The 18,423-nt window shown below is 54.1% G+C and overlaps 5 protein-coding genes across 5 annotated transcripts; 2 read left to right on the top strand and 3 right to left on the bottom strand.

Annotated features, from left to right (window-relative positions):
* Positions 1-601: 601 nt before the first annotated feature.
* Positions 602-4,266, bottom strand: ACRALDRAFT_2093237 (uncharacterized protein; the record flags this gene model as incomplete). Its single annotated transcript, XM_071022623.1, has 3 exons — positions 602-1,059; positions 1,128-3,446; positions 3,534-4,266. 3 exons carry the CDS (start codon positions 4,264-4,266, stop codon positions 602-604), a joined length of 3,510 nt encoding a protein of 1,169 aa, XP_070878581.1.
* Positions 4,267-5,986: 1,720 nt separating this feature from the next.
* On the top strand, positions 5,987-9,315 carry ACRALDRAFT_2045332 (uncharacterized protein; the record flags this gene model as incomplete). Its single annotated transcript, XM_071021507.1, has 24 exons — positions 5,987-6,001; positions 6,053-6,105; positions 6,164-6,310; positions 6,355-6,383; positions 6,497-6,665; positions 6,718-6,737; positions 6,799-6,833; positions 6,871-6,890; positions 6,927-7,119; positions 7,186-7,209; positions 7,250-7,317; positions 7,348-7,596; positions 7,658-7,683; positions 7,709-7,752; positions 7,860-7,974; positions 8,018-8,032; positions 8,116-8,194; positions 8,252-8,323; positions 8,422-8,449; positions 8,486-8,530; positions 8,591-8,874; positions 8,913-8,966; positions 9,013-9,030; positions 9,101-9,315. 24 exons carry the CDS (start codon positions 5,987-5,989, stop codon positions 9,243-9,245), a joined length of 1,947 nt encoding a protein of 648 aa, XP_070878580.1. The 3' UTR covers positions 9,246-9,315.
* A 1,409-nt stretch (positions 9,316-10,724) lies between these two features.
* ACRALDRAFT_1026032 (uncharacterized protein) lies at positions 10,725-14,896 on the bottom strand (the record flags this gene model as incomplete). The annotated part of the gene is made up of 10 exons (XM_071014776.1): positions 10,725-11,787; positions 11,880-11,973; positions 12,746-12,951; positions 13,005-13,472; positions 13,549-13,757; positions 13,833-13,997; positions 14,057-14,109; positions 14,172-14,193; positions 14,388-14,620; positions 14,689-14,896. The coding sequence occupies 10 exons, from the start codon at positions 14,894-14,896 to the stop codon at positions 10,725-10,727; spliced, it is 2,721 nt and encodes a 906-aa protein (XP_070878579.1).
* Positions 14,897-15,479: 583 nt separating this feature from the next.
* On the top strand, positions 15,480-16,503 carry ACRALDRAFT_2094028 (uncharacterized protein; the record flags this gene model as incomplete). Its single annotated transcript, XM_071022650.1, has 2 exons — positions 15,480-16,258; positions 16,323-16,503. The coding sequence occupies 2 exons, from the start codon at positions 15,480-15,482 to the stop codon at positions 16,501-16,503; spliced, it is 960 nt and encodes a 319-aa protein (XP_070878578.1).
* Positions 16,504-16,735: 232 nt separating this feature from the next.
* Positions 16,736-17,925, bottom strand: ACRALDRAFT_2094157 (uncharacterized protein; the record flags this gene model as incomplete). Its single annotated transcript, XM_071022655.1, has 3 exons — positions 16,736-16,776; positions 16,838-17,528; positions 17,590-17,925. 3 exons carry the CDS (start codon positions 17,923-17,925, stop codon positions 16,736-16,738), a joined length of 1,068 nt encoding a protein of 355 aa, XP_070878577.1.
* Positions 17,926-18,423: the final 498 nt, after the last annotated feature.

Raw genomic sequence — 18,423 nt, 5'->3', positions numbered from 1 at the left:
AGACTAGCTTGGGACTCGACACATCATTCGTATGTTTCGACCGTCCTGCATTGCCTTGACATCAGCCCGGTACGCTTCATCCATTGGCATCTGGCCGAAGTTCAGGTTACCTTGCCTCGGCCTGCCTACTGTTCCCCGGACAGCTGTAAGGAGAGGCAAATAGAATGGATTCCCAGCGACGGATTTGGAAACCGAGGACGGATTAATGGAATGAAATGTTCAAAAAGGACCCGAATTGCTAGTTGCAACGTGTCCACGGTTGCCCATTCCAATTGCTTGGTCTCTGTTTCCATGATATGCCCCGTCCTTATGCCACTTGTATGATATGACGAAGTGGTGCTCCCCGTTCGTCCAGAAAAGAATTCCCAACTAATTTCCAACAAGATCCTTTTGATGAGTGTGTATCCCAGTCCCCCGAAGAAATCCCCGAAACAACCCCCCAGTATGCAAATAACGTACATGACCGCCGTTCCCTCCTCTCTCCTTCTCTCGGTGTGCTTCCCTCCTTTGTACTTCTACAATGATGCCAACGCAAAGAGCCAATGATCTCCGTAGAGAACTGTCCCTTCACTGCCACCTATGCTTGGGTTCGCAATGTCTTTCATAAGACATGCTCCTCTTCGGTAGGCGATGTGCCAATCATGCTGGGAACCTGTTTCCGGATTAGGTCACGGGTGCCACGCTGCTCCGGACGAGGGACGCCCTGGACGATGCGCGGCTCCCGGATGAGAGAGGTGTCTAGCTTGGACGGTATCCTCGTCACAATGCTTCGGTAGTCGCCGGTGAATTTCGCGCTGGGTACTGGCACCGAAGCTGTCCGCCAAAGGTGATCCGACGTATCGCTGAGATATGTCGGTACCTTGCTTCGCGAGGGCGGCGCAAAGCCCGATGCGCTGCTCGAGGCTCCATGGGACGACCGGAGGGTGGAAAGGCGAGAGAGCCCGGATGCTATCCCCGGTCGGCCGCGTGCTCTCTTTGCCATGAGGATTTCGTCAAATAGCCGAACCGATGGCGCTGAACCCGGCTTGGTCTCGCGCTCGTGGATGAATTCATTGAATGCTGTGACAAGGGGTTAGCGACATGGCCACCAGTCCACAGAGTCGAACGAACTAAAACTCAAAACTTACCCTGGGTCTCCCGTAACATGGTGGCATATTCCTGTTGGTCATAGGGGAGACTCTTGATAAACCCGCCCATGTCAAAGGAATAGATGCGACCATTAGTCTTCTGTTCCTTTGACGGGCGGCCCAGATACTTTCTGTACGTGTAAAGCAGGCTTGCCATACACCGCACAAACGCAGCCCTCACCCTGTCCTCGTGAAACGCCTGCGGGCAGACCAGGGAGACGCATCCCAAGCATTTACCATGGCTGAATGCACCGCAGCCAGTACACTTGTAGATGCCATCGCCTTCGGACCGCTCGTCGCAGACGGTACAGGATGACGAAGTATCATTTGCCATCCAGTTAAAGCAATGTCCCTCTACCCAGATGGTGGTGTCGGTGTTCTGAACGGGCTGTATGAGCATGTTGGGCATGATGGTGGACGCGGCAAGTGTCGACTGTGCGTACATGGACGGTGCGTACGTCACGCCCCCAGCACCAAAGGACGAGGATTGGGAGTCGACGGAAATGGCCGAGATGGACATGCTGGCTGCATGGCCGTTCAAGAACGGCAAACTAGGCCGATGAACCGGGCCGCCATGCTTATCCAGGCCGAATGAGGAGCTGCGTCGTCCACTCTCGTTGAAATAACCCGACCTCTTTTCACGGAGGGTAGTGCTCAAGGCGAATCCAGAATCGCTACGAGATATCGGCGTGGACGGCATTGGCGGGAAATGTGTGGAGACCGGCGACACGGACGACGGTGGGCTCGTCTTGGTCGACTTACTGGTGCCGGGACGATCTGGCTTGTTGGGATCGACCTTGGAGTGCATGAACGCATTGAAGATCGGAGGACGGGCCTCGGAGGGCGGTGTCGGTTCGCCAAAGGTCGAAGAACTCTGTGTTACCCACCTCGCAAGCGTGCTAGAGACAACATTCGGGCTGTAGATCGAAGCGTTTTCCACGGAGAATGCATCGTATGGGAAGGATTCAATCGCATAGGGAGGGGGCCCGGTCGCCACGCCATACCGTAGCGTATGGGGAGCAGCTATTTGTAGAAGCGTGTGAAGCTTCCGACGGAGTTGTCGTGGTAGCCTCATGGGCGAGCTCACGGTGTCAATCGTATCCTTGTCCAGGTCGACCAGGACGTAATCGTCCTCCGGAAGCTCGATCCGTTCGTACCGGCGTTCCACACCGATAATATACGGACACGGCGCCTCGAGGGCAGATAATAGTCGTGCTGGGAGGACGGGGATGAAAATACTTGCCCACTTGAACGGGTACAAGAGGCTGGCTAACGCGTGGCATGCCAGATGCAGCATTCCGGTGTGTGACGACAGGAAGATGATGCGAGATTCCGCCAAAGTGGCTTCGAATAGTGAAATGATATTGTCGAGTGACAGGCACCGAAACAGGGCGTATAGGTCGATGGTTCGTGTGCCGGGGATCTCGTTGGCCGCTTCTTTCCTGGCGTAGAGCCGGAGTTCCCTGACCCCGATTTCGACCTGGGTCTTGGATCCCAGCGGGCTGAACGCCTCGGTACAGAGGTTGACGACGTAACGCTCGAGAGGTTGCCAGCGCCCCACCTTCGGCGAGCTGGGCGGAATGCGCAGGACTCCTCCATCGGTCATGGGAACAATGACGGCTCTCAGCCATTCCTTCCAGAATGTCATGCGGGTGACATCGCGACCGAGGATGCCGTAAGCTCTGGGCGTCCAGAGGCCCGTTTCCCCCGCCGTCAGACCGTCAATCTTGGCGGCCGCACCGTGCCGCAGGGGTCGTAGCATTTCTGTCATGAGGCCGATCTTCTCTTCGACGGCGCTGATCTCGTCGTCCAGCTTGTCCCGAGCCTGGGATCCGGACGGGGCTGTAGGCAGCTTTGCCAGCAGCTCGGAGAGGTGAGCGCGCTCTGCAGCCAGCCTGACTCCCAAGCTTGCGGCCAGCTCGCGTTCCTCGTTGGACATGTGCCGCTGCCGCCACTGCTCGCACCTCTTCTCCACCTCATCTGCCACCTCGGAGGTAAGGGCGTTCCAGATGATGACGGTAATGCCATATATTTTAGAGTTGTTGTCGGACGTCATGGTGAAGCCGTGCCAGGTGGACCGAGGCCTTTCGTCGGAGGAAACAACCTGGATATCGTTGGGGAAGGCGAACATGGGCACGTAGTCTGGGAATTTGCCCCGACGCGACACCTCATCTGACGCGTCGCGGGTTGGATACCTGTCTAGTAGGACGGGCTCGAAGCGTCGCTTCAAAGGATGCATGTCGGGATCCGTGTTGAGGGGCTCGGGGGGAGGAATAACCGAGTTGTAATTGCTCAATCGTTTCGACGTGCGTATGGAGCCTGGAGAGGACAGGGCGTTAGAACATTATGACATCAAGATGGCCGGGGGAAAATGTCTTGTTCACACGAGACACTAGATGAACCTACCTCCTCCGGGCGTATTTGCCCGTCCCGTTGTGGGCTGTCTCCTCATACTGTTCATGTCCCTGAAGCTGATCTTGCGACGGATGCTGCCCTTGATGCTCCTCTCCAGGTTGCGTAGGGGACTCATTCGCCCGCTCGGCTCGCCGTTGTCTTCGGCCTTGATCCTTTCGGTCCTCGGGTTAACCATGGGGGGCCTGGACTGCACTTTCGCACCAGCGCTGAAGGTCAAGTCCTCGAGGAAATGTTCGCGTTCTGCGGCAAACTTGAACAAGGCACTATCAAAGTCGAACCCGTCGAGAGGGCTGCCTAGGCCTTTGTCGGTCCATGAGGCGGAATTTGTGTTCGCACCGTCGACGGTGTTATTATTATTGTTGTTGTTATTATTGGCCGCGTGCGAAGGACGGATAGTGACACTGCTGCGGTTGCTCGCGGTATTCCCGTCACCTTCCTCGAGAGTCTGGATGGAGAAGCGGCTATTAGAGAACATGTTGGCGGAATTCTGTCTCGAATGACGAGCCGAGTGCTTCGCGGAGCCATTTGTGCCGTTGGTGCCGTTTGTACCGTTTGCACCGTTTGCTGCGCCCTTTAGGCCAAACCCAGACCCGTCGTTTTCCCCATGTTCGGCAATGGGAGCCTCGAGGTTGGAGGTTTGCGGTGGGAAATCATCGTAGGAGATGGACTCTATGCCCGCAATCCAGAAGTAGTCCGCAAGGGGCGTGGTAGATGAGTCGTCCATGACATGACACCTGGAGCCAGGACAGAGGCGGAGGTCGGAGTTTGTGGATCGAAGGGTTTTTTCTTTTGTCTTTCCTTTTTTTTTCTCCCCTCTGGAGGTCGAACAGGACCAAAATCAAGGCTGCAGGTTTTGGTTGCGAAATATCGTATAGTGGCGTTATGCGTTCAGGGGTCGGGTTGGGCTTGGTAGGGTAGGCCGTTAGTGTATCGGCGACCGGCGTGCTACTGGCAGGGGTTAATTGGATCGACTGTTTGAGCCGGATAGAGGGGTTTCAGGCGAGGTAGCAAGCAAGGCAAGTATCCGATCTAGATTAGATTTCTCCAAGTAAGTTACAAAAAGAGCGAAAACGGAATGTTAGGGCAAGGACGAATAAAAGAGGACGACGAAGAGACGACGAAGAGATGTGCGTGTAGTAGGTGAGGTGGGCGGCAAGTACGTACTGCGAGTACGGAGCAGGGAAGCGTCCAAACCCACGCCTGGCCAAGCAATTTAGAACCCCAGGGAAGTGCAGAAGTACAACGTATTGAGCAAGGCGCCAATGACCTTCGACGGCCCGAAAGCCAGAACAATGAAGACAGCCCTGCTCAGAAGCCACGATGATATATGCACGCACGTGGAAAAGCGAGTAAGGACGGCAGAGGTAAAAACTGGTTACCTAGCTGCTCAATACCTTAGCAAAGCTGGCCAAGGAGAATGGGGAAGGAGAATCGAGCCGCCTCCAAAGCCGATGGGTAGTCCGATTTGTCCAGGAACCGAAATCTGCCACGGGCGGATTTTTGCAGCTGGCCTTGGATGTCCGTACTTGATAAATCAGGTACTGAAGGCCCCGCAAGAGTTCCACAGAGCGTGCTTTGCCGGTCTTGAGGGAGAAGAATGCGAGTTGCAGTGGCTTGTGTGCTGTGAGAAAAAGGTACGAAGTTTTGTTGAAAAGTAGGAAATCGAGGTGGGCGCAATGGCGGTGTGAGAAAGCCGAGACTCGTGGTAAACCTCTCTTCCTCGACTGTTGGAATATGTACCTAGTTTTTACTCCTTTGGCCTCGAAGGGGTGCATGCATATGTGTATGTATGTATGTATGCCCCCTTGCTCAACTCTTTCGTTGTCAGGCACACCCAGCGGCGTGGAGCATGTAACCTGTCGGACTAGGCCAATATGATGCTGAACCAAGAAGCTAGGTGGTCCTCTTCGGTGCTCTGCACGTATCAATAGGCTATTATCAGTGGGACCAACTGTGTATCCACCTTTTCCGTATGTCCGTTTGGAAAGAGTGGTGGAAGAAGTCAAGGTTGCCTAAAATAATTGACAGCAAGGGAATGGAACGACAACGGAGCAGAAAGAATGACGTGCACAGATGAAGAGAGCGGCCAGGAGGATACAAGCCGAGACTGAGACATTTGTCTGTTCTTATTCTGGGACCGTTTTACTAAGTAGATAGCGTACTTTGTAGTGACTTGGGTGGGACTCGTGGGAGTCACGGGAAAGTGCTGGCTAGCACGGGCCACTGGCAGCATGGCGGGGTCAAATAATTCCCAGCGATCCTCAAAAGTACGGTGAGTATCTACCCATTTGATGTCGTACAAGTACCTAATAGCACAGGCAGACGAAAAGTACCAACCTGGTAGAAAAACACCGGATCTGTTCTCGCCATGTCAACGGTTTTCCGAACCTACCTGCCTACGAAGTACCTAGGAGTATCTCGTAGTGTGACTTATCGTAAGATACATGTACCTTGCCTCAGTCATGACTACGGTAGTATATTAGGTACTAAAGTGTTTACACTGTATCGAGCTCAGAGTACAACGTACCTACCTAGATATATGTACAACGTACAACGTACATGGGTACTGAGTACCTACGCGGGAGGGGGCGTTTATAGGTCAGAGCCCGATGACTGGTCAGACTGTCGACAGTCTTAGAACTTCATGTTGACAGTTGTACCTCTGACCTGGCTCTGGTCAGAGCAAAATCATCTGTTCAAGCTCTGACCTATAACCACCCCCTCCCGTATAGGTACGAAGTACTGAGTAAGGTAGTCGGCGACCCAGTGTGGCACGCGGCTCCTCTAACCGCAAAACCCAGTGTCCATCCAGCGCCAACGTACGAATAGAAGCTAGGCCAGGTCGTCGCCGCTAACGTCCAACGCGGGAACCCTCATGACGATCGCATGCGCGCCCCTTGGCTTCTTCCCTTTTCAGCCTGCCCTTAATAATTACTTGCCTTTTCTGGGTTTAGGCCGGCCGTCCCGCAACTCGCCCGACAACGTTGGCTTCCATGCCGCCAACCACGATCGGCAAGTCTCTTGCCATTCCCATTGGGACGATCGGCATTCAGAGGGCACATCTAACGATAAGTCGGCGGCCTACCTTCACCACATGCGCATGTGTACCCTGTCATATGGAAAGTTCACGTCTAAACATTGAAGAAAGCTATTTCGGATGTTTATGTCTATGCAGGTACAACGGTACAGAGACGAGTGAACTCGGAGTTACCACGCCGTCGGGCTTTGTTGTCGTCTGGAGTGTGAAACACTGCAGCACTGGCTAAATGGAAGCCTCGAAACAGGACCTCTGTATGGCTAATACCCGCGACAGCACAGCACTTCCCAGATTTACTTCCAACCCAATGAGTCAACCTATATAGATAAAACACGAGTTGGCGACAGGACGGTGGCGAAGATGTCCCTTGTGCATACCTACATGGTAATTACAACGTACAGCATATGGCGCCGAAGGGCCGTGGGATTGATTCTGTTCCTGCATGGTACCTTGCATATCGGGCACCTAGTGGCGTCCAACGCTCCTCTATTCCAAGGAACCGGCCATGCACTACACGACACGTCGGCTTCATGGCTGTATGTTGAATGATCTATCACATTTACGGGCGTGTTTGGATATATGTACGTTGTACACTGTGCAGAGTAGGCAGACTTCCAGGTCCAAGTCCTTGTGAGCTTTTCTCCCAGAATCCTCTTCCGTCAGCCCATAGAAACTGGAGCATACGACGTATGTAAGATTCAACGGCCCATCTAGCAACACCTTGTTCTCGTTCGACCGGTCGTCGTCTTGATGGATCAATATGCCAAGGCTGTATATCGAATACGACGTTCTTGCTTGCTACGATCTAATTAATGCCGTGCGCACGGGTGATATGGTCTGTGGGCAAGCATCCTGGAAGAACTGTCTGCCAGCCGGTTGGAGGAGTATGGCATACGGTATAGCAAGGGGCGACAATACGCTCTCTGGCCCAAACTGGATGGCTTTCCCGTACATCAAGGTCTGCGTATGGTTACATCGGCCTTCTTCTGCTGCTTCCCACATGATCTTCGGCCATAGGTGAGGTGTACGATAAAGACATCTCGGCTTGGATACCAATATGGGTGAAGGTGTTTATTAGACCATCGACTGAGCCTTTAAGCTCACGTGCTAGTACCACTGGACTAACGAGACGAACTTCGCTTCCAGATTTACAGGATGAACATTTACACATTCGTACGTTGTACATAGCAGCAGAGTGAAGCCTACGTACTGCTGTTAGGTACACACTCCGGTCCACTGACTTCTCCGGACTTTAATTCCCTTCCTCCGTACACTTCAAGCCTCGCGAGAGCTTTAGTTTGACTACATACGAAGTACAACGTACGTTCAACAACGTTCAACAAGAGAACAAGAGTAAGGAGGCGGCAGAAGGTTGTTTCAGGTTGCTCGGCGCATGTACGGCCCTTGCTAGTACCATCAATCACCGCATTTGGCTTAGCGTGCCGAGGCTCCCGTGAGGAATTCACGATAAGGGGGCCTTTTTACAACGTACGAAGTACGAAGTAAATTAGTGTACAATACGTACGCTCTTCCGAGGCTTCTGTTTCACCCCACCTTCTTGTGTTCTCGCGGACGCACTCGACTGCACCCGCGCTGCTGTCATCCGTGTTGTCTTGTGATTATATCGATCCTAACAGCCTGCCTACTTATAAGTGCCTAACTAGGTAGGCAGAGAGCCCGCTACGTCTCGCTACGAATACTCCGAGCTACTCACGTTGAAATCCACTGACAACTTCTTATGTACGTCATTTTAACGCGCCACAGAGGTTAGGTAGGAGCTAATACACCGTGGTCTGCGCGGCATAACTGCTCCCGGACACCACTGCATCCGTTGCGAAGAAGAGCAGCACTTTTTTACGGATATAGCAAGGTCATGGATAAACGGCGATCTTGGTAAGATCGACAGGACCCTTCCTCCACCTTTCCCGTTCTGTTCCGTCTCCAGTACGGAGTAGCCATACCCCGAAGAAAAATACCCTTTATGCACTCCGAGCTTGATCAACAGGGGTAGCTAAACCCCGATATGAAGTTCGCGGATTGGGACACAGTAATGGTGCAAGTAGGACACAAATATGTCCCATGGCACCACCATTCCCTTAGTCTGGGCAAAAAATCCAGCCAAGATCGGATGGGTCACTCCCAACGAACCATTGAGATGGATTTTGATTACCGCTGGCTCCCTTCTCCAAACGCTGCTGCCGCTCAATGCAAGAAATATCCTTGTCGGGCATGGCGACTTGCCCATGAGGCGGCGGCCAGCGCGCTGTTACTTGGTTTGGGCACTTGGTGTACTTGGTAAGAAGCTGTCTGGTAAACCAGGCAAGTGGCTGAAGGGACCCCTGGTGGGCGGATAACAGTGACTACATGCAACCGCTTCCTCCATCTGCGTGTTGACTACTTTTCTATATAAGGGGCCTCTCAGCACATCCCCAGCCAAATTCGCGGATATACGTTGTATAACGCCCGGGGGACAACGCGCGTCTTAACTCTAGTCGATTGGACTATCATCGGCGACTAACAGGCACACACAATCGATGCGAAATGAAGATAAGATGGGGGAAGAGAAAACCACCCCAAGAGTCCCCATTCTACGGTGGGCTCTTGAAGCCGACTCTCCCGCTTCTCCGCTAGCCATTATGACGGACGCCCAGGGGGGATTTCGCTAGGAGTAGACCATATGTGCCGGGCTGTCTGTCGCGCCTCTTTTAGGGAATGCAATATAATTCGGCATATAATCGCCTCCAAAGCCCACCACTACTGCGTCTCCTGCGTTAGTTACGACGCTATCAGGCCTCCGCGTCTCCCCAGACGATGCCGAGCCAGAGCTGTTGCGTCACCGTCTCTTCGGCCTGACTAATTCACATCATCTTCACAGTCATTTCGTAACTGGAGAGCTTTCCCCGCCGATATGATACACTCCAACAGAAAGCCTACTTGGAACGCCTCATCGCCATAGCCGTCGTCATCCAATAGTCCCGTGGCTATTGGAGAGCTGAAAACCGGAGGTTGGGTCATCTGCTTGTAATCATAGGCCAACTCAAGACCGGCCTACGCTCGTATCAGCAAAGCTTGTCACGATCCTTCTCGCTCCGGCTGGGCAGAGGGAAACGACTCAGAGGCAGGCCATTTGGCAACGGGGGTGATAGGTGACGGAATTACTTGAGACAGTATATATAGGGAAGATGGGGGAGCGAGCAGTGGAAAGAGAGGGGGAGAAAGAGGGAAGGTAATGTCAATAGCGACGAGAAAACGAATGGGCTTAGATGGCGATGGGCAAGCCAGCTACCAACTGTCCGTGCCAGGCTGTGGCAGTCAGTCCCTCATCCAACGCCTGTTACCGCAACGAGGCCGTTCTTAGTTTGATGGATCTTTTCCAGAAGGATTCTGTTGCAGCACGTCATTTCCGAACTCATTGTAGCGTCAAAGAACAGTGCCCAACTGCTGGAATTATGTTATAAATAGTGGTTATATGGGGAACCAACGAAACGACCGAAATCGCAGGAATGGATGATATCATCCGCAAAAGTCTAGATTGCATTAGGGGAAAGGATATGGATTCAGAATCTGGCCAAATTACATCCAGAAACCGGATCTAGAGCCGATCCTAAAATGCTTCGTACCGCTCCATGATATCGGTGCCGCGTGTGCTCTGGTTTCCCGGCATGGCGACTCTTCTGGTGGTTCAATGAGCCACTGTGGACACACTTGGAAATAGCTGTCGATGGCTTCCGCCTCCTATCCAACGACAGTCCTAAATGGCTTTCGAGTATGCTTCCTTTCTGATGCTAGGTTTTGCACCAACCCCTCAGGTAGAACGCTGCTGGCCCTTGAACTGTCAAAGGAACAACTGGTACAAATGCCCATCTGGCGACCTGCCCATCCAGTACCTGGACATGGATATGCCATCCCGCCACTGCTATTCTCGAGCAGTCCGAGAAAACACGGGGAGCGGTAGCAGACAGCCGTCCCAAAGCTAACTCTGAGCCAGTTTGATGAGCTGGCTCATGTCACCATTGTCCCCTGTCGGGGAACTGAGCTATGGGTGGGTGTCATTAACGTCTCTCATTAACGTCTCTCAGAGCACCGCGACGGGGAGGCTCAAGAAGCGCGGCTTACCCCAGGCGTGCCCACCAACAGCTTCACAATCATGTACTAGCGGCCGCAGCACGCATCGCGAGCTTTCCCGTTGTTAGGAAGCCTCGATTCCCCATCTCGCCGCGCCATCCAACCCCCAAGACCCCGAGCACAATCCTGCCGTCCTCTCTTGTTTCGACTCGAGGCCCGTCCCCTTCTTCCTCCTCAACAACGAAGCATACCTGCTCCACTTCCCCAGGCTGCAGCACGGGCTTCTCGCTCGCGCCCCAGTTGCAGTCTCTATACCCCAACCCGGCCTCGAGGTCCAGAACCACCCGCTCGAGCTGCATAACATCCTCGGAGCAATTCTCCAATTGCGCCTCTAGGACACACCGCCTCCGCGACGGTGTCCGTCGCTTCTCGGCCTCGTCCCCGCGCTCGGAGGTTTCGTCGCCCGCTGCTGGTAGGCCGCCTAAAGCTCCCACCTTGGTCCGAACAATGAGGGACGACTTGCAGATGAACTGGTATAGCTTCCGGAATGTCCTTGTGCGACCGCTCGTCTCCGTCGCCTCGTAGTAGCTCACTGTCACCGCGAGAACGTAGTTGCCCTCCTCTTTTAGGTCAAAGCCGACGATGCGCTGCAGTGTCTCCCCGGGCTCAAGGTCCACGCCCCTACTGCCTCCAACCCCTTGACCTATGGACCCTCCTGCCTGTGTTCCCGATCCGTCCGGCTGGATCCCCCCGGTGAGTTCTAGCTTCTGCACGGTGCCGCCGCCCCGAGGAGTCTTCATCTCCGCCTCAATCTTGACGTCGCGTATCCGCTTCGACTTCAGCTGCTGCGTTTGTCCCTCTCCTTGCACGTTTGACGATGCTGCATCCGGGTCGAGGCTATCATGGTTGGCACATAGGGTGCAGCTGAAGTGCTCCCCGACGTAGGTAGAGCCGAACGATAGAGGGAGGTTAAGGATCGGGGTGAGGAGGAAAGGGTCTGGGTTCGTTTCTGGCACCCCTACACCCGGTGCACCTGGACCGCTCGCGTAGGCCAGGGAGGCTGGCGATGGGCCCTCGTCAAGGGTACTTGGGTTGAGGAGCGATTTGAGTGGGTGTTGCGTTACGAGAGAAGGGCGCGAGAGCCTAATGGAAGCTCGTTAGCCATGTGCCCGCTTCAAAGAAGGAAAGCGAAAGACAGGCAATATAGGAGCCCGAGCGTGGGCGCTGCGACCCACCGTAGGACTTTGAGAGAAATAGAGTGAGGCTCCTTGATCGGATCGTGTGAGGGGTATCGTTGGTGGCTCATGGTGATGGGTAAGCTATCCCGGGCTGGCTGTCTATTATTCGAGTGGGTAAAGCAGATGCGACGGCCACCCGGGTGCCTATGTCGGGCTCGGAGGTTGCGAGTTGGAGCAGGTGCTGTGTGCCGTTGGAAGATGATAGCTGCAACTTGCGAGCTCCGTGTGCTTCTGTCGCAATGGCATTTGACTGACTGTTTGAACTACCCGTACCTCCGGTGGATCCAATGTGCATCGATCTATGTACCTCGTACAGTGTGTGCGAAAAAGTGGTACAGTAGGTAGTACAGTAGTACCGTTCTAAAGTATCATGCAAAGTATCATTACCAACCCTTTGGCAGCCGCAATCCAACGGCAAAGACAAGCCCAGCACAGAACTCTCCACCCGGCCTGAGCTGTGACCCCAACACGGATTACGGATTAGAGTAGCACAATGATCTGCGTGATATGAATTAGGGGCGCATTAGTTGCACTATGAACTGGATGGATTACAGCAAGCCACCCCATGCCCTGCCAGTTTCTGGCCAACTATCCTTGAGTAGGGGTCCCTGACGAAATCAAGTTATGGTATCCGTAAGCAGGTTGACCATCTACCTTACACACCCAGAACAAGACACGTGTACGCGAGACTCTAGCCGTGCCGCCTACGTTGCAGGTTCTGATAAGTTTTTGATAAGTTTCCGCATCCATTTTCTCGAGCTGCCAAACACACCATACACCAACGTTACAGGCCAGGGGGCGGGGGCACCTTTCATCGCAGTCAGTCAATCAACACTCCGACATGCACATCTAGACAGGGGTACGTACATTGCCATAGCTACCGGCGCCTGGGGGCGGAGGAGGGGCCGCGCTGGGTGGCGGCGGTGGCGGGGCCGCCTCACTGGGCGGAGGAGGAGGAGGTGGAGGAGACGCGGATGCTCCTGTACCAGGGGGAGGCGGGGGCGAGCCTTGCTGCAGTTGCTGCGGTTGTTGGGCCGCTGCATAGTACTGCTGATACAGTTGGACGTAGCTGTGAATTTCGTTAGCATGATGTGACGAGAAGCACGACACTGGGTCACTTACGCAGCGTAGCCACCATAGGCAGCATAGGGATCTTGACCCCCGTATAGCTGTGCATACTGAGCTGCGTAGTCGGAAGCATTGTGCCCACTGGCACCTCCTGGGGTTGCCGGGCTGCCTGTCGGGACAGCGCCCTGACTCCCGTAGCCGCCATAGCCTTGGTAAGAGCCGCCATGGGATCCTCCATGGGATGGCCCATGAGGCGCCCCCTGTGGCCCGCCGCGGCCCGGATCAGGAGTTCCGCTCTGTGAGCCACCATGGGATCCACCTCGAGTATGATCGTGCGAGTGTGAGCGATCACCGTACCCCCGGTCGCCATAACCACGATCACCGCCGTAACCGCGACCGCCGCCATAGCCACCATAGTTACGAGGGGGCCGGCTTTTAAACTCCTCGTACTGTTCCTTGACGTTTGCAATCAAATCCTCGCAGAGCTCCTTTGCCTTCGCCACCATATTTGGATCGGGGCCCCTTGAGAAACGAGTAAGTATCATCCAAAAAAGAATTCTGTACAGATAAAAAAACCGAGAGCCGGGGGAAAACATACGTAACGTGGAGGTACATATCCTCTTCGCTTTCTTTATGGGTGGAGGCTTCATAGTAGCCAGAGCCACGACCTTTGATTTGGACACGGCACTGCGTTTCCCCTTGAATGTGCTTCACATAGGCGCCGCCATGACCAACAACTTGTGCTCGGAGATTGAAGCCGGGAACGGGCTCGAGGCCGATTGGGATCTTCTCTTCAGGCCATTTGCGCTATCAAGACCGGGGAATGTTAGCACGACGGCGGTCATACGGGCGCTCCATCAGGACATATAGATAGAGACGTACACGGCCATATTCATCACGCTCGACGTGCTCCTGCTCGCGACGACGGAAACGCCGCTCATCCACGAGTTGTGGAAGTTCCTGTTTCATCAGCTCCTCAATCTTGGCTACGGCCTTCTCGAGACCCTCCTTCGATGTGCTCGTGACGTGCAGGTAGAGGGGCGGGTTCTGTCGAGGAAGCGTCAGTTTGTGGCTCAATGGATCGAATGGAAGAACAGAATACGCACCGCTGGAGTCGCCATGCTTTTATCTGGGTAATAACTTCCTCGAGTAGTAACGTCTTGTAGAGTCAACATCAACATGCGTCTTTCAACCAAGGCAAATGCGGGAGGTGTTGCGTACCAGCACCAGTCTCATCTTTAATCTAGATCAAGCAGCGGGTGTCAGCAGATGCAAAAGAGCAGGACGCTGTGTGAGCTGTGAGGCCCAGTAAGCAGGTAGCCCTCGACGCAAAGAGTAGAAATGCAGACTAATGCGCAGGATGAGCCTAGTCTATCGGTGCAAACTTGGTCTGGATGATGGGGAGGCAATCAGTGGTGCTTTCAAGAGATAATTTACCATCTTCTGTGTAGATCCTTTGGTCAGGAGGTATCGGTTGCGCAGGTCGTTGACCTCAATGTCCTTGATGTAGTCGCCGTCAGCGACGTACATCTCGCCGTTGATCTTGCTGTCTGGGTTCGGTGTTCCGCTGGCACTCGAAGGCGAAATGGCCGACTTGATAGGTGGGACATCGACATGCTGAATGCCCTTCTTTGCTTGCAGCTGGGCATTGATGCGTGCCGCGGCGGCAGCTAGGACGAGTCGAGATCTGTCAGTATTTGGCGTCGTCTTGACGTTTGCCCGGGGTGGACACGCGTACCTGCAGCGGCTGCCGGATCCACGGCAGGTGACTTCTTTGCCTCCGCCGCATCTCCGGAAGAAGCCAAGGGGCTCCGGCTTCGACCATGATCAGATCGTTTCGAGGGCGGGGAACGGGAGCGCCTGTCGAATCGAGACGTCCTCCTGGGCTCAGGCTCGGTCTGGTCAAACCTCGACCGCTTCACCGAACGTCGCTCGGCATCATCCATCTTTGAACAAGGTTCACGCAGTAGTATAGGATATCTAGCAAGTCGGCTGACGTCGGAGTTGTGGAAAGTGGTTATGTTGTTGAAGGTAGATTTGATGGAAGGTCAGACTTTCCCAAACAAAAAGCAAGGCTGCGAGAAGGGCAAGGCAAGAGTTTAGTAATAAGGTTCTACCTAAGGGCCTCGCCAAGTACCTACGGAGTACATCACAGTGCTTGCCTGGAGGTACAAAAACGGAAAGAAGAAGATACGTTGTACTTCGTACCTACCTAGGTACCTCAATCCTATTCGTACACTCATATTCCGTACTGGCGGTAAGCAACAAAAGGTCCGTGCATCAATACTTACCTGGCTCCGATTGGCCGGAGGTCCAATCGGTGTACCCTTATGACTCTAGACTTCCGTCGTCGAATTACCCAGGATTTTTTTATCTTGACCACTTCTTCCCTTGATTCATCCCAATTGGCGTCAGTCTGCATCAGTCCACTCCAATTGGTTCCCTTGTACTGACGGCACGATATCTTAGGTATTGGGATTTGTCTTTTTCTGATCAGAGAACACCGTCGTTCTCGTAGTTGATCAGGAAATGGCGTCTCGCTGCCTCGCGACGCCGTTCCGGCTTCGGCCGCGACTGGCCGGTGCGGTAGCCCCGACCTCTTCGACCTTGGTCGTGCAACGCTGGAGCTCGACCAGCAAGTCGACTGCAGCTATGGCCTACAAATCCATCCGCCGCCGCTCTGCCCCTCTTCCCGTCGACAAGTCGCCTGCCTGGTCCGCCCAGGCGGCTGTGTCCAACATCCTCTACGAAACCCCGTCCCCGTCAATGCAGCCTCCCAAGCGTCACATTCTGAACTGCCTTGTCCAGAATGAGCCTGGTGTTCTGTCTCGTGTCTCCGGAATTCTCGCCGCCCGTGGGTTCAACATTGATTCGCTCGTGGTCTGCAATACCGAGGTTGAGGATCTGTCTCGCATGACGATCGTTCTGACCGGCCAGGACGGCGTCGTCGAGCAGGCACGCCGTCAGCTCGAGGACCTGGTCCCCGTATGGGCCGTCCTTGACTATACGAACGCAGCCCTTGTCCAGCGAGAGCTCCTCCTTGCTAAGATTAACATCCTCGGCCCTGAATATTTCGAGGAGCTGCTCGCGCACCACCGCGAGATCACTGCCAACGATGCGGAAAACGGTTCCGTCGAAGGCATTGAGCAGAGCCTGGCGGAGATTGCTAAAGATTTCCACCCGAGCAAGCTTGCCCTCAGCGAAGCGCTTCGCCACAAGCACGAGCACTTGAAGACAATCACCTACTTCGCGCACCAGTTCGGCGGCAAGGTTCTCGATATCAGCACAAACAGCTGCATTGTAGAGATGTAAGCGCATTCACTCTTCTTGGGGTTCTTGGCTGCCGGAATGGGTGACTAACCATGTGAACAGTTCCGCCAAACAATCGAGGATTGACTCCTTCCTGAAGCTTGTTGGCCCCTTTGGCATCCTGGAATCGGCCCGGACTGGTCTGATGGCCTTGCCCCGGTCTCCTCTGCATAGCGAGCACGATGAACCCATTCACAAGGAAGCGGATGAGATTGTCGACGCTAGCCAGCTTCCTCCTGGTTAAGCATTGGCTATTGTATATGAACGAAAGAAGGCAACCCGGCGTTGGACAGAGGTGTTTACTATCACTATGCTGTATTCAGGAAACAAGATTTTGCGTTTCAATTTAGTACTACGACCCTGCTCGCTTGGTGATGACAACCATGTATTTCCCTCAGGCTAATGCTAAATCTCATTTTGGCTCGCTCGTTCTCCAACTCCGGTCGTCCAGTGGGGTGTGAAACTCGCCTTCATGACTATATTTGGCCCTTATTCACGACAAAGCCCTCCAAAGCCGCTAAGATGGGAGTTAGTTTATGTAGCGCTCATAACTGGGGTAGTTAGGGATTTTTACATACCAATCGCTGCCCACAACCGGTTTTCCGCTTCTGGGAACACCAACGAACGGGGGCTGTAAAACACTTCATCGGCTACCTCCTCGGGATGACGGGGGAGGCAATGCATGAACTTCCACCCTTCCTTGGCTCCCCCACGCTTAGCTAGGTCATTGGTGATCTGGTAACCCGCGAAAGCCTTCAGCCGCCTCTGGGTCTCTTCCTCTTGTCCCATCGAGATCCATGTGTCGGTAACGAGGACATCGGCGTCTTTGATCGCCTCTTCGGGGACGGTGGTCTGGGAAAGTCGTCCGGGAGACGAGACGCCGTGGGCAGCCGAGGAAATGACTTGCTTCATGGCTTCAGGAATGCCGTAGCCGGCGGGCGACGCGACGGCGATGTCAACGCCCATCTTGACGCAACCGATGGCGAGGTCGAACAAGACGTTGTTAGAGTCGCCGACCCAGGCAACTTTGAGACCCCTGACACCCAGATCCGACTTGTCGGAAGAGGCAGATGCTGGGAAGGCCTCGTGGATGGTGAGGAAGTCGGCGATAATCTGGAGAGGGTGGAAGTCGTCGGACAGAGCGTTGATGACGGGGACGCTCGAATCCTTGGCCAAGTTGGCGACGTCCGAATGGGGCCCAACACGGGCGACCATACAGGACGTCATGGACGAGATGACCTTGGACGTGTCGTATAGAGACTCATTGACCTGAAGAATGGGGCAGTGGTTAGAAAATACGCAACTCGCCGAGAACAGAAGTGACACGAACCCCTAATTGGATATCAGAGCTGCCCAGGAACATGGGGTGGCCACCCATAAGAGCCACGGCCGCCTCGGTCGACACCCGTGTCCTGGTGCTCCGCTTGCTGAACATCATAGCGACGGTCTTGCCCGTGAGGCTCGAGCTCAGAGCGGGAGGAGTCTGTCCAGCTTTGACGGCCTTTTTGTGAGCGGCGGCATTCCGAACTAGCGTGGCGAACTCGGTTGGTGAGAGGTCGCTTATTGACATGAGATGCCGAGGGGACGGCGCGGAGGATTGTGAATAGGTCCTCAACTGGGTGCCATTGAGGACCTGTCGGGTGAGTCGAAGAGCTGATTGCCTCATCACGTCCTTTAGCTTGCTAATGCTACTTGGGTGATGGTAGGACCTGTGAAAGTTTTCTTGGGAAAATGGTTTATGAGGGTCGCCTAGCTGTTGTGTGTTAAGAACGGACTGGGAATAGAGGCTCGAGCACCAAGTCAATGGCTTCCTAGCTGTTGAGTCACTTTGAGGTGTTCGTTGTGTCGAAGCTCTCTCACCGCTACACCGAACAAAAAAATAGATAATCACACGAGCTCTCAAACACGTACCGAGTACATCGAGTTACATGGTTCAGGTACTTTATCCATATCGCAAAGTAACCATTGGATGATACGAAGCCTTTACCTGTCCCGATAACGGAGAGCACCACTTCCCCACACTCCTTCCCAAAAGTTAAGCCAATCGTTGACCTGATGATTACGAACTGTATGGTGCACCCATACGAAGTACACGTGTAGCTCATCCTCCGCGTCCCAGGGTCCCAATGTCGTGGTGTCTGGACCAACCCAGAATAGTGGAGAC

The sequence above is a fragment of the Sodiomyces alcalophilus genome (genome assembly GCF_042370955.1).
Source record: "Sodiomyces alcalophilus JCM 7366 unplaced genomic scaffold ACRALscaffold_1, whole genome shotgun sequence".
Taxonomy (NCBI): domain Eukaryota; kingdom Fungi; phylum Ascomycota; class Sordariomycetes; order Glomerellales; family Plectosphaerellaceae; genus Sodiomyces; species Sodiomyces alcalophilus.
The sequence above is the reverse complement of the archived record's forward strand: the minus strand, read 5'-3'. Positions and strand labels throughout refer to the sequence as shown.